Source organism: Eschrichtius robustus, chromosome 8 (genome assembly GCF_028021215.1).
Source record: "Eschrichtius robustus isolate mEscRob2 chromosome 8, mEscRob2.pri, whole genome shotgun sequence".
NCBI lineage: Eukaryota > Metazoa > Chordata > Mammalia > Artiodactyla > Eschrichtiidae > Eschrichtius > Eschrichtius robustus.
In genome coordinates this window covers 62,613,562-62,629,059 of record NC_090831.1, presented here as the reverse complement: position 1 = coordinate 62,629,059, position 15,498 = coordinate 62,613,562, and the positions used below count along the sequence as shown (strand labels likewise).

General features: G+C 35.9%; 1 protein-coding gene across 7 annotated transcripts in view; it reads right to left on the bottom strand.

Annotated features, from left to right (window-relative positions):
- Positions 1-14,459, bottom strand: part of ETV1 (ETS variant transcription factor 1) — a 95,159-nt gene extending 80,700 nt beyond the window's left edge. The window contains exons 1-6 of one of the 7 annotated variants that reach the window (XM_068550580.1): positions 14,319-14,459; positions 14,024-14,220; positions 13,757-13,915; positions 12,869-12,956; positions 11,446-11,493; positions 2,118-2,171 (exon numbers count right to left, since the gene is read on the bottom strand). In XM_068550580.1, the coding sequence (XP_068406681.1) occupies positions 2,118-2,171; positions 11,446-11,493; positions 12,869-12,956; positions 13,757-13,801 (235 nt within the window). In that variant the 5' untranslated portion in view covers positions 13,802-13,915; positions 14,024-14,220; positions 14,319-14,459. The other 6 variants (XM_068550581.1, XM_068550582.1, XM_068550583.1 and 3 more) reach the window with 6 other exon arrangements.
- Between the last annotated feature and the right edge of the window lie 1,039 nt (positions 14,460-15,498).

Below are 15,498 nucleotides of genomic sequence, written 5' to 3'. Positions count from 1 at the left end.
ACTGGAGACCCGCACGAGAGAAAACGACGTAGGAGACATAGCTCGACAGATGCATGCTGACCACAGTAGCCGATAGCCACGTGTGTTCACATAAATTTAAAGTCATAAAAATGAAATAAATTAAAAATTAATTTCTTCCGTCCCATTAGCCACAGTTCAAGTGCTCAATGAGGAATGTGGTTAGTGGCTCCTATGCTGAACGGTACAGACATAGATTATTCCCATCATCGCAGAAAGTTCTGTGGGACTGTGCTGGCATGGCACAAGAAAAAGAAGAGGAAAGGTCTGGGGACAGAACCCTGGGAAAGAGAGGGAAAGTAGATGAGTGACTTGAGAAGCGGAGTAATCAAAGGAATAAAAAAAGAAAGAAAAAATCACAGGCTGTGAACCTACAGAAGTGAGTTCAAGGAGACGAATTCATCAAGAATACGAAAAACCAAAAAGAGTGCAAATAAGAAAAGGAGTAAAAAAATACCTTTAGGCTTTTGGTAGAGTATTAAAATCATTACCAATTTCTTCAGATATAAAATGACTCCATGAGACTAACTCTCCCACTCAGATTGACAGGTTTAGTTTTTAGAAGGAACTCCAGTGCCTCACAGGAAGGGACATGTGGAAATGTGACCATTCTCTTCCCACACTTTACCGAAGAAAGGGAGACCTTGCCCAGCTGTCATCCTTAGCCATCATCCTTCCGGGAATTTCTAAGAGTCTCTAATTAAGGTCTAAACCTTAGCTGAACAGGTTTCTTGAAATCCTATGTCTAATAAATATATCAAACAGTACAGAAAATTCTCTTCTCAGATCAAAAATCAAGCTGATACAACAGCAGTTACCAGGTGCTGGGGGCAGGGTAAGTGGGGAGTTATTTTTTAGTAAGTACAGACTTTCAGTAGGGATGATAAGAAAGTTCTGGAAATGGATGGTGTTGATGTTTGCACAACAATGTGACTGCCATCGAACTGCACACTTAAAAATGATTCAAATTTTCTGTAATATATATTTTACCACAAATGAAAAAAACTTTTTAATGACGCCGAACTAAAATATGTAACACGGGAGAGAATCTGGAAGAAACCTCTTACAACCCTTGACACCTGGGAAATGTAAGATACCAAACATAAAATTTGAAAACATTGCACACGAACATCTGTTACTCAAAGTAACGTAGGTATTTGTGTTAGATTTATGATATTAGGTGTGAAAATATGGGTTTGATAAGTTGTAAGGTATTAAGCATCTGTTGTTGCTGTTGCTACCGCCTCCTGTGAAACCCTCAATAGCTTGGAAAAATGAAACAAGTTAGAGCTTTAATTGGTGCTAAAAGAACAAAAATGTATTAGGTCAGTTTGATAATCAGGATGGCATTTATACCCTTTTCTTTACTATTCACACCTCAGGTCAATAGCTGCAGTTTGCTGATAGAGGCAAACCATAAATATGGGAAGTAAACCCCGAAGCAACCATGTTGATACAGGCAAAATGCTCATTCTGCGATTAGAGGAGGGGAGAACCCCTGAATCACTCCTCTCGCATGCTATGACAGGCCCTGGAGCAAGGCTCCGGGAAAGAAACACAGAAGGGATCCTAAGAGAAGCCAATGGCTACTTGCATTTGTGTGACTGCAACCAGGAAGCAGATAATGAGGCTTAAAATCAAATCCAAGCAGGTGAAAGTTCATGAGTGTAAAATAATACAATAAGCCAGAGGATGTGTGGTCTAAGATTTTTATGTTATACAATAAATCTCATAAGGATTTGAACTACTGACCGTCTCCCATCAGCACACACACTTTTCCTGCTGAACATACTGAAAAGCTGGAAGTAAACACTTGCACGTTCATGGATCACACCCTGTTTCTTCTCCAAGGATATCAACGAAATAGAGAACAGAACCCTCTTTCAATCCAATCAGTTTTCCTAAGCTCTGCTCAGATCCTACAGGGGTTCTACTGATGTCACAACCTGACAAATACAATCACCTCATGACTGTAAGCTAAAAAGGCACGGACACAATGCAAGAAAAGACACTGGAAGTGGAGACCAACCAAAGAGAAAGGATAAAAGCAGGAAACAAAGACAAAGAAAAGTTCAAGAGATGAGTCATACTATACTTACAACTTTCAGCCTGATAGTCTGGCACAAACTGCTCGTCATTGTCAGGTACCTGAGCTGAAGAAAAAAAGAAATGAAAACAAAATTAAGAGAGAAACTGCCAAGGCATAAAGAATGTCAAGTAAGATCTCTCATGGAAGAGCTTTTTAGACTGAGACCAAACCTATGATTATTTGCCAATGAGCTCCTATTTAAAATGGCACTGACAGCAATATTTGGGAGGAGAAATAGAAGCCATCATCAATGTCAAGCAGAAAACACATATGTCAGAAATAAAATGGTGGCAGTTGTAATCCCTGTGAATTTCACCTGCCACATGGAAATAAAAGAAACATGCAAAATAAAAGAAGCTATAGGAATTCCATTAGATGCAGTGCGTTTTTTTTTTGGTTTTTGTTTTTTGTTTTTGCAAGAATGGAGTAAGAAGTATTTCAATTCACCTACTGCCGGTGCTTAAGCGGCCCATTTAAATTAACCACACAATTCTTTCAAATGATGTGTAATTACTACACATATCCCTCTGCTTTTTAGAAACGTCTGCTTTTGATATGTTCGGTCTACTGCCAGTTAGACTACCATAATTAAAAACGTTTGCCCTAAATTTGGCCAAAATATGTGACAAAGTTTTTTACATGAAAAGATTATCATTGATTTTGGTCATATATAATAAAATATTATATCTCAATGATTATGGTCACAATAATAAAAATAATAAATAATAAAAACAAACTCCATCTTTTCATGCAAAATATTTTCCAGCTGACTATTTAGCACTAACAAAAGAATATCACTATTTCATCAGTCCTAATGTCAAATGACTACCCTATTTTTAGGAAAGGAAAAAAATTCTGAAGAGCAAGTACTTAATGTATTCGGCAATCGAAACACAAGTATATTTTTCACTTCTAGAATATTTTCATCACAGTTAATTTAGAGGTCAAAATAACCTATTCCAAATTGACATATTACAAAAATGAGTTTTCATCTGCACACACAAATATGCACACTTACACACATACAAACTATATAAAAGCTGGGTTTATAATGAGTTATCATCCTAATTAACTTTAGCTATAACCTGATTAGCTAGTATTACTTTACTAGTACTATCTAATAGTGAAACTTTTTATCCAATCAAGTCATACTAAAACAGATGTCAATTAATTTTTTTAAAAGTGCCTATTCTGTATGGGGAATTCTTATTAACATAATCAGTATTTGTTGGAAAAGTTTTGTGTTGGTAATTGAGTTAGGAAAAAAAATTCATATAAAAAGAAATTCTACATTTTAAAAATTCTATATAAAAAAGGAACACAACATACATAGAATTAAAATGTCTGTTGTATCAGCTTATTTAATAGGATTTAAAAAAACAAATATTTGGTTGAATGAAATTTATGTTATATTATTAAGAGCGGAACAAATGATAATCTTGCCTATTACCAAGACATATGCAGTTTGACATTCAATTATTTTCTAACAACTTTCTTCTGTACACCAATACTCAAGTTTATTGAAGACAAATTCCATCCTCTGCCACTTAAGGAAACCAAACAAATTAAGCACTTTTTTCCAAATTAGAACTGATACCTATTTGATCAGCCTGTACTGGAGGAAGAGGTGCTTTTTTCTTCCGATTCCACTAATACCTGATACCAAGGTTAACTAAAGGCCAACAAACTTCAAATCATTATTCTATGTTATGCTGTGTAAACTGCGTAACATTATTTAACCTCTTTGAACTCCATTTTACTCATCAGTTTAAGAGTGATAATATAGGTTCTTCATGAGGATTAAATGGAATAGTCTAAACACAACGCCAGACACAATATCAGATACTCAAGAAACGTTACCTCTATTCTTCTTTCCAAACCTCCACCACCCATCCCTTTTTTTCAATTCACACACGAAGTACTACTCAAATCATTACAATGCAAGTTTATTATCATTACTTCTAATGAATTATATTGGAGACGGATCAAAATCGCAGCTAAAATTTGTACATTAGCATTCTCTTAGCTATAAACATTTTTTTGACAGTACAGTAAACCTAATTTTTCTCAAAGACTCACAAATTATAAGTGGAGGAGTATCCATTAAAATAAGTCTTTTCACCAAAAAAATTACAAAAATGTTTTTAATATCTATTTAATAAATAACAGCGGGCAGACAGAATCAAATCTTACACATTTTTCCCACCATATCCACAGGTTTTGGTTTTCCTTTGAAATTAACAGCTAAACCCAGATAACTACTGAGATGCAGAATTATCAACCACAGCAATTACTATGCTTTTAAAAAGCCAACATTTACAAGAATCTAATAAAAACGTAATATCCCTTTACAGGAATAGTTAAAAATAGCGGGTGAGTAACAAAAATGTATTTGTAACAGAATATGCTGGTATGACTGTCCCAAAGGCCAGACTTTTTTTTTCTTACTATCATAAGACAAAGTTGCAATTCAATGATATATATCACTGCAAGAAAGGCGTAAAAATCGATGATGGATAAGCAGTGTATGTTGGGAGATGGGAGTTGGGGAGGCAAAACTTCAGGAGGATAAGAAACCAGAAGTTATACCTCACAAATACAGAAAATAGCTACATACCAACAATTTTGTAAAAAAGAATAAGAACTGCTATTTCTGTTCTAACTCCTTAACATACTGAATAAATACTTCACACTTATGCCTGAACATATTCCAGAATTTTAACAAAAAACATATGACTCACATTTTCACAGAAGCTAATCTTAAGAAACTGAATAGACCAAATGAAGCAGCATGCTACTTAAATAGACAAAAGCTGAAGTCTACCTCTAACTTCAAGTTAGAGTCAAAGGAAAGCGGCTAACGAAAAACACAAGTTGGATCTGGGCAAGGAAAATATGACAAACTATTGCCACACTCGTATCGTACATTTCCTTTTTTTTCCTCCATTCACGGGGAATTCTGTGAAGTAGCAAACTACAGCTTCCTGAAAATTTGCGGCAAGCCACACCAACTCCAAAGTGGAAAATTAACAATAGAGGCCAACCTAAAAATAAATTAGTTTTTTCACTGCTATCTATATAATAAACTCTGCTTGGAATAATCACCTTTGGGGAATGAAAATGTTTCCCCACACTCTGTAATTAAAGAGGAAGGGGAAGGAGTACGAAAGGAGAAGAGAAAGTATATACCAAAAGACCAATAAAAGGCTTTCAAGAAAATGAAGCATGTGGATTTTACTGGTAATAGCTGGAGCGCTTCTATCAGTTCATCACACATTAATAGACAAGTTGCCATCAAGTCTCAGGACTTCGCCTTTAAAAGGGAAGTATTTGCACTCTCAGCTATTTACCTAGATTATTATCCAAAGTTGTTTCTCCTCTCTCTCTCTCTCTCTCTCGTTCTACTGCATCGCAATACATATTATGAGAAAGAAACCCATGAAAATATTAATCACAATCTTGATGTCACAGAATCACTAACCCTTATTTTGAATGTTAATATACTTTCTTAAGTAACATTTCTTGGGCGGGGCTGGGGTGGGGAGTGGACAATTTTTAAACAAGAGTTTGTCTGTCTTTTGTGCTTATTTTAAACCTTCAAATAAAGTAATAATCATTACTTAAGGAAAGGTGAGTGTTGAAATATTTTCTAAGTTTGGCTGCAAACAAGTAAAAACCCCCTTTTTCTTACAAACCAGGCGCCTGTCAGGTTTTCTTTTAAAGCTAGGGAAAAAGTGGAAAAATTACAACTGAAACAAATGTCAAGTTGAAAAGGGGTTAATATTTAATTAAAACCAGTTCTATCCACTGTAACAATGACCTGGAGCCAAACAAGGCGGAAGATGTATGAGTCATTCTTTCTGCCCGTGAATGAGACAGCTGATCTCCTCAGCAATTCCTCCAGACGAGCAGGCAGAGCTGGAGTTCCGCCTCCATTCACAAAAACACAGTCCAGCATGAGCCATGGGGCCCAACCGCAATCTTTTCATGTCACACCCTTCCAGAGAGCTAAAGCAAGTCAACTTGAACTTGCAGTATAAACATACCAGTTTTATTGCTCTGTCTCAAATACAGCTCAAATCCATTAAGGTACACGTTTAAATAAATGACAAAGTTAAATCCATATATGTATTTACATATGTTTAACCCATCCTGCTTTATAGGGTAATTTGTCACAGAAACTTGAATGTATAAAACTAAGAAGGAAAAAAGAAAAGAGGTAAAGATAGACGGATGGATGGATGGATGGACGGATGGATGGAAGGAAGGAAGGAAAGAAGGAAGGGGGAAAAAAAGCCAAACCATTAAAGAAATACCCTATTTTTCTTGCTTATTATTCAAATGCTCTTTTTATCTTAAGATTATAATAGTTTATTGCTGAACTTAGTAGCATTTCACTCTCACAGGGTTAAGAAACAAGTTTCTCTAAAGAAATTTAAATTTTCTTTTAAATAAAAGTAAAACAACAAGAAAATCAACCTTCACACAGTCGTATTTTGTTTAATCCTAAAATGAAGCTTCAGGCCATGGAAGAAAATAATCATGAGGCCACTAAGCCTGGTTTTATACCACATCGCTTTTAACATTAAAATGATTGTACCAATGTATAAGCATTAATTAATGCAGAAGTATAAATACATTTAAACAGATGAAAAAAGGGGGCATTTTCCCCATGACAAAAACATCTTTAATATTGATAAAGGCATTCTTTCTGTATGCTCTAAAAGAAAGAAAATAGTAAGTTTTAGTTGTCTTTAGTCTCAAATCAACTTCAATTTCCTAACTCTAACCTATAGAGAGGCTTGAAAACTTAAGTGTAGCTCAGAGCTGTTGTTATTACCCATATATTTTCTCTAATGCTACTGAGGTCTGACTTCTATTACTATTATCATTATTATTATTATTATTTTAATTACAATGTTGTGCACAGATCAAAGGAAATAAAGTTATATTATGAAATTCAAGAAATTATACATTTTCTGTAACTGAATTAGAAAAGCTCAGCAATATTTCATTAACATGTATTAGGACCCTCTGGAAAACCGATATCTAGGCTACACCAAATCCGAATTCTATTTTTAACAAATTTTTCTATTTTGCAAATAGACCCTAGATGAAAATGCATTTATATACTTCCAATAAATGTTGAGAAATAGAATACATCTACTCTACCTGCTATCCTTTAATCAAGTCCAAACAAGAAGTCTTTGTTTCATAGTTTAGAGTATTTCCTGGTACAAGAAAAAGATGGATAGTAGCTCCCCCCTCCCCCCATACAATGACTCTTGCTCAAGTCTAAGAAATAGTATGAACTTCTGTAATTTAATGCCTAATTCTCAATTCCTTTTTTATTTAAACCACACAAAATAATGTAGTTTTTAAAGCGTTTTCTCCTTACTGCCTCACATTTAAAAAAAAAATCATGAGTACATACCCAATTTATGTTCCGTTTCAAAAAGAAACAGTCTAGTTTTTAAAAAATAAAAATGAGTACATTATGACTACTGTGTATTATGGGTGGCATTATGTATATTGAGTAACAAGAGCACATGTTATTTGAGGAAATTCATAATAAATGATTTTGATTATAAATTTAGTGTCAGCCACTAAAGTGAACTGAGGAGATAGAATGACATCTCTACTTTTCAGCAAACCTGACTATTAATAGAAGGTCACATATAACAAAAGGAAAAAAGCTTATCGGCATGAGGGCATGAGGTAAGAATAATCTTCAGTGCAGAAAGGTTATTCTTGGAGGCACAACTTTGACTCAAGTGTCCTGGCAGCATGAAACTTGACTTACAACACAATTGAAAAACATTCTACCCTGATGGCAGCGAACCACTGTCGACAATTTTCCTTAATATTACTGATGAAAAGAAACCTCAAGGACATCTAGACCAACATCAAAGATAACACTCAAAAGTTGCTATGTATTTATATTAGATACATATGAAATGTATTATTTTTCTTTAAGTTGTGTTAAAGGTAAACTTTAACAAGCAACTTTAAAAGAATGTGATCCTCTTTTAACTCAATTTTACATCCTTCTATTTCTGTCCCCCCCCCCCACACACACACAAAAGGTTCCATTTTAACTATGAATTTCTAGGACGCCCTTCCTTAAAGCACCACTTAAAAAAACAGGACGTTACCAGGATGTTGATAGAATTGATATTTGAACTCATTATTTCATGGGATCAAATAATTGGAATTGCCTTTCTGTCAGTGGCAATCTAATTCAAAAGTCAAAGAATCAATAAAGAGTTGTACACAGTAAAATGACAATATACAGTGGCTATGGCAAAATTTAAAATAAGCACATTCTTCACTTTTTTAACTGCTACTGTGGTCACTGAAAACATTACGTTTTCAATTTTTTTCAGAATATGATGTGATTATTTTAAATCGTGGCGTATATGTTAAAAAACCTTAAAATTGCAGTGTTAGTACTTCAAAAGTGATACTAATATAAAGTTATATTCTTCAAAAACATATTTTTGATCCCTGTTTAGAAATTTGGTGGAAGAATGGAAGCATATTTTTTGGAGAGGACTTTAGTGAACTGAAAATACTGGTTCCAACCCCACCCTCAAATAAGTCCTGCCTTATCTATCCAAATTTTTCCTTGGACATAAAACACATTTCATAATCCATAATAATTTACCTATGAGCAATCCATGTTACACTTCGGGTCTACCTTATAAAAATTTTTACAGGAAAAAAATAAATTAAACCTGAAACAATATATTATTTCCCAAGTATTTAGGGACTTTGATAATTTTTTAAAAATTCATATGACACATTACGACTACCTTGACTCTCCTGCCTAGTAACATTTTTAGACCTGTTTAACTTCCCAGTGGGATTCTTATGGGAGAAACTTGGTTAATTGCCAATGGTCTTTTTAAAAAGGGTCAAGATGGCTTAAAATTCCATGGTCCCTTTCTTGGCGATAAAGAATTATGAAAAGAAATATGTAAAACGTTTATAGTCTGCCAGTTTGGCAATGTTTTAATTTCTGGATGACCAGAAGAACATAAATGAACAGATCTAGCTACAAATAAACTAGTATAATTTTGAGATCTCTTCTTAGCTAATATTGTTCAAGATGTGGGATAAGTTAAAATGCTAATGCAAATAGCATAATTATATAAAATTGCTAAAAATAAATGTGCAGTCCATTAACAGACAATTTTAAAAACCCACCTCTCTTCTTACTCTTAGATTTTTAAAAATAAAATTAATGTTATGCTTATATTATGATAGGATAAATTTGTAAAGTATTCTGGAAAAATGTTTAAATTATCCTAAAATGCAATCTTACTCATGGTTTGTAAATAGGAGCCCACCTGGGTATTCAATAAAACACTCCGAGGATTAATTCCTGAACTTATTTAAGCTTATAAATTCTTTTCTAAGTAAAAGTCCATGTTCTTTCAAATACATCAATCATTTTCTAGGTTTATTTTATATAAAGCTAAATCTTCAGATCTGATTTACAGGTTAAGTTAATTATCATGGGTAAGAATATTCAGTGCAGAGTTTTAAAATAAACTTGGATGAATTACCAAATCACTTATCTGAGGGACAAAGAAACAAAACAAGTCAAAAGTAAAACACTGCACTGAAACTGATTATAAAATGGTAAGAGTCTGTCACAGATTCCACATTTTTAAATTCCAGGAACAGAGTTGCTGTGCACATTCAAAATCTGCCAGCAAGTGCACTGACTTGGAATCAATGAGACTTCAACATCTTAAGAACCAACAAACCTTCCAGAACAATTAAAATAGATATCTGAAGGTATTCTGGATAAGCGAATAAATTCCCTCATAAACATAATGTTCTCACAACATTTAACTTTGCAAAACTAACAGATAAAATTCATGCAAGAGCCTCTGTGCAGATTTTTCTTGAGAAAGTTACATTTGAATATATGGCTTATGTTGCAATAATAAGTAATCTACTGCAATAAGTTTCATTTACAGTGACAAGCAAAATGACCTTTAAATGTAACTAAAACTTTCATTAATACTTACCTTTCATTAACATACAAATACAATCACCCTTGCAAAGGGATACTGGAAAAGCTATTTAACTTAAAAGCTTTATAAAGATTGCAGAAGCCCTTTGGAAGAACTAGAATATCAGCAAAACAAAGAAACTTATTTTACATGCTAACAGCAACTTGATCAACTGCAAGCAAGACCACTAGAAAAAACACAGCAGTCTGCCTCGAAGTAGCAACAGCAATGCTTGGGTTCCATTTAAAGAGACCCTCTCTCTTCTTTGAACCATCTTAAAAATCTGTTCCAAAAATTGCATGTTTCCCATGTAATGCAAAGACAGAAATAACACAACTATACTCAATACCTAAATATCTATAATTTTCTCTTTGTATTTCCCACAAAACACATCGTAGGATAAAATTATTATTTCACATTTAGTATAACAAATCCAAAAGAAAAATTTCAAATTATAGACGCCAACAAAAGTCCCTCAACATTAGACATTTCTCAAGTTGTATAAAGCTGTACTGAAGCAATATCTCCTTGTTCCTATAAAATAAAGTTTCACAATAAAAGATACAATAGACTGCAACACAAATTTTATCAAAAAGCAATCAAAAATAAAAGTAATGCCTTTAAATATCTCCTTGCTATATTAAATAAATCCTAATAAAAGTGTTATAATAGCAAAGGTCAATTTCAACAAACATCACATCATAGTAACAAACAGAAAACATTTTTAAAATCCTCCAATCCCCCCAAGATTTATTTTAAAGCCATGGATTTCCTTAGCGTTGGATACACACCTAACGTTCTGTGTTGTGAACAAGGTGGAAAGAAGACACTTGCACTTAAATCTTGAAGCATCCCGTCCTGATGAACCCAGAGAAACTAATTTCTGCCATCAGAAAAGTCCTCCACCAGAACACCAAATAATGATATGCGCTGTTCTAAAGGAAACAGCAAGCCGAGTTCTGGCTCTAGGAGGTCTCTCGAGGTACAATAATATAAACCTGATCAATTGCAATTAAAATCTGAACAGAGGCTTAGAACTTGAAGTCTTGGTGCATTAGTTCTTGCCAAAAGCAGATGTGATTGTGAGCTGGAAGCAATTTCTCCTGGTAATTTGTGATGACACTGGGTAGTGCAGTCCCAGATTCCCCGAAGACAAACTCATCAGAGGCTCTAATGTATGCATGACACATGAGGTGGCTCTTTTAGAGCTCAATTAATTGGGCTGAACATTAAGACAGCAAGTTCAGGACTTTTTTTTTTCCCCTTCTAGAGTTGCTTTTCCCCTCCTTTGAAAGCAATTTTTTGCCTTACCTTCTGCAAGCCATGTTTCCTGTAATTGACTTAGATCTTGAAAGAGTTCTAAAAAAACAAGTCAAAGACATAAACAAAAGATTGGCAAACCTTTAGCCTACATTAAATGGAAATGTTTGTCATGAAATTAGTACTATAGATCAATTTAATTTGAGGAGGGGCGTCAATATAAAAAGAAATCAGGATTTATAACTTAATTATATCAATAATCCTGCCCATTTTGATGCCTATTAAGCAATACTTCTCAATATCTTTTTTTTCCCCCTTTTTAAGTTAGCTTAATAAATAAGCTTAGGGACCTCAAACAACACGCATACACTAGAACTCAAAAAGGCTGAGGTAAAAGGCATGTCCATCCACAGAAACCTTTCTTAAATATATTCAACGATTGCTAAAACAGTAGTAGGGGAAAAATCAGAATGACTGAAAAACGTTTTATTTCTATCTTCCGAATCTTATATAAAATATGTAGCAGTACATTGTATAATTCTCAAAGTTCTATATGTTTTGAAGTTCAATGCCTCAAAACTAAAAGGGACAACTTTTAAATACAAGATTTTAGAAGAAAATTTCTACAGTAATAGGTTTACAAAAGTCAGAGAGATAATTCTCTGGTACCTGTTTATTATCAAGTCCAAAACTGTGTATTCTGTCATAGTGGGGAGGGAGAGGCATGTGTAATTTATTTATACTTATATGAAGATTTGAGGATGTTTCAGAATTCAATATACCTAATCTAAATGGCAAACTGAACTTTGGTAATTAAATCTAAGTATGGTAAGTTTATTATGAATGCCTGCATAGGGCTGGAATAATTTATAATATATTGACCTCCTACCAACAGTTCATAAAAAGAATCTGTAATCCAATTCCCCAAATAGGTATTATAATTACTAATTAGGCCTTGATTATGATTCATTGAACATTTTAAGGCCTCACCATGTGGTCATCAAAATCATCAATGAAAAGTTTGATAACAGTATATGGTTTTAGTGTAAGGGGATGGGAAATCAAACAATCACTTATATTGCTCAACTTCTAATAGAGGAGAAAAGAGAAATTAAGCAGTGTGCACAGCTGCCTAATTTGCCCCACTGTGTTGGATATTTCAAAATTGTTACCTTAGTGTATGGGATTACTTGTATGCCATATGGACAAAGGTATTTAAACACAAAAGAATGATTAAAAGAAGGATGTCACTGTTAAGTTTTTATTTCCTTCTTGCATTAGTTTGTGACAGAGCCATAAAATATCCCTCATTGCAAACTGTCACATCATGTTAATTGCTCCAAATAAAAGCCTTGGTTAAACGCAGTAATTTGAAAGTGTATTATTCTTAAGGTAAGACTGAAGTGCTTCTCTTCTTTATGAGGGTGGGAAGTATAGGTTAAGAGGGGGGATTCAGCCCAAAATCAAACCTCACCTTCTGAATCATGAGCCAGATCTCTGTTAATGAATTTTCTTTTCCTGACATTTGTTGGTTTCTCGTTACAATTTCTCCCACGCTGATTCTACAAAGGGAAAGATAAAATCCTTTAAAAGAATGTAAACCTCACATGTCACACACACATAGAAATACACATGCATACAAAAGTCTACTGGATCTTCTCCCTAAATAGCAAAATAAAAGTCCATCGTATCAATTCCAATAATCATTTTCTGTGTTCATTTGACAGTGAAAGCTTATGCTGAGAACTCAACAGCCAGGGAGAGTTGCTTCCCTGTGCCGATGGTAATACACTATTTATCAGTCATATATTCATGGTATCTCAACATCAAAACAACATTAAGCAATTACACTTAAAGTCGTTTTAGGCTGGATCAAAGCTAGATTAAAACACAATGAATTTTATTCTCTCTGATACCCCCCTAAAAAAAGAACAAAAACAGAGTGGTGAAATGAAAAATATAAAAGAGACAATGAAAAAAAAAAAAACCCCATATAAACAAAAAGTGTCAGCATTTGTCTCAACTTCATTCTTTTCAATGTGGCAGACAAACCCAGCCAAAAACTTTGAGAGCAGCAGCTGCTGCTGCCCTCCATCTCCTCTTCCACTCATCTTGAGCACTTTAATCAGAAAAAGGAGTCTTAAAAACAAAACTATGCCTTATCCAAATCACTGAAAGGTAAGCTCATTTTGAAGATTGGGCTTCTAGAAGCAGAGTCGCCCTACAGTGGCAACAAAGCAGATAAAGTATCTGCAATCCCAGCCCCCTTGCCCCCTCCCTTCTCATTCTCTCCCTCCTCCCCACCCCACCCCCTCCGTCGGAGTCAAGTTTATAAACAGCAACTTTCGAACTGATCACTCACATTGGTGACCATGTAAGGCACTTGCTGGTCATAAAATCCATCCATTCTGCTGATCTTCGCAAATCTCGGCTCAGTGTTTTATATTTTGAGCATTTAGCTGGAGATTTCCTCGGGATCTGGACTTCTATCAACCTAGAGGGGAACAAGATGGCTTTTAGGCTAAAAAAAAAAAAAAAAATCATGAATGAAGCTCTTGAATTTGCATAGCTAATTACCCTCCGACAGTCCCATTCACAAAAATAACCCTCCCTACACCGCCTCCTTCACCTGGATCCAAAGAGAGCCAAGAGAGTTCACAATTTACATATTTTCGGCAGTAGCAAAAATCCGAACCAGAGGCGATGTATTTATTTACACTCTCGATGTTTCCCTGCGCGGTCGGTGTACCCCGGGCAGCTCTGATTCGCAAACGTGTGCAAAACTAGCAATGGCGATCAACGAGACTTGCTTTGCACCTAACGGGACTAAAGAGACGGAGACACCTCTTTCATAAGGATAGTTTTTGCAACCCACAACCATGCAATTATCTGGAGAGACATAAAAAGTTGTTGGATAGACCCACCTGAAGGCCACGCTAGGCGAACGGCTGCAAAAAATTCCCTCCAATTTTAATAAAAACATTAATTATTGCCCAGCACTTCCCCCTTGGAAGCCGAAAGCGCCTCTGACAGAGCTCAATTCGGTGGTTTTTCCTCTACTTCTCCTCCAGGGGCCTCCAATCCAAACTGATGGATCGCTGCCTCCCATTGGCTCCGCGTCTCTTTCACAAGATCGGATTTCGGGCTGTCAATCAGGAGGCTTGCTGCCCCTGCTCGTGAATCTCCCGCGCCCCTCTGCCCGTACCCGTGCTCCGCCGGCTGGCGCGGTGACCACTGCCTGGAAACGCCACAGAGCAAATCGACTGCCGTCCTAACCAGCTGCTTATTGTTAAGGCGCTCGGGGACACCGAAGCCATGTGTTTCGAGTCGCCAGTTCTCCTTACTGGTGTGTTTGGTCCACTAATTGGGCTGATTTCCTAAAGCACATTCGTTCGGGTCAGATATATACTCCGAAGCGCGATCCACCAAGACCGTGCCTCCTTAGTCTCCCACCACCCCTCCCTCAAGATCTCCAGCCCCTCTACTTTGAACCTGATAAGGAGCCCACCTCACACTATAGCCTCGTTCCCACTAAGTTTTTGGTCCAGGTTATCTTCCCATTTTTCAACACCCACCATAACCATTATGGCGCATCAAAAACATTATTTTTTTAACGTCATCCTCAAGTAAATCTTTCATGGGACAGTAAAATCTATGGGGAAAGCACCTGGGAGAAGCAGAGGAATTGCTTCAGGAGTGGTTGCGTTGGAAGGGAGAACTACAGAGCGATCTAGGTGAAGGAAAGTATTTAAATAAAATTTGTCTCACGTGTGCACTGGGACAAGGTGTTTCCAGTCCCTGGTGGAGGTGGGGAGGAGCAGGGATAGGTTGGGGTGGCTCGGATATCCTAGCGACCCGCACGTTTCCTGAGCTTTTGTTATGTATACACGGAGGCGGAGGGTGTCACTTACTGTACTTGACGCTTTCACTTCCTCTCCAGCTTTTAAACAGCCAGAGCCGGGAGTTGGGGGAGAGAGGCGAGGGGCGTCGGGTTTCAAGGACAATGACTAGGACGTTAAAAAGTGAGGGCTGCAATTCTGAAACCACTTGCCCTGACCCTCCTACGGGGCTTAGAGCTGAAAAGAGTCACTTAAGAAGCCTCGG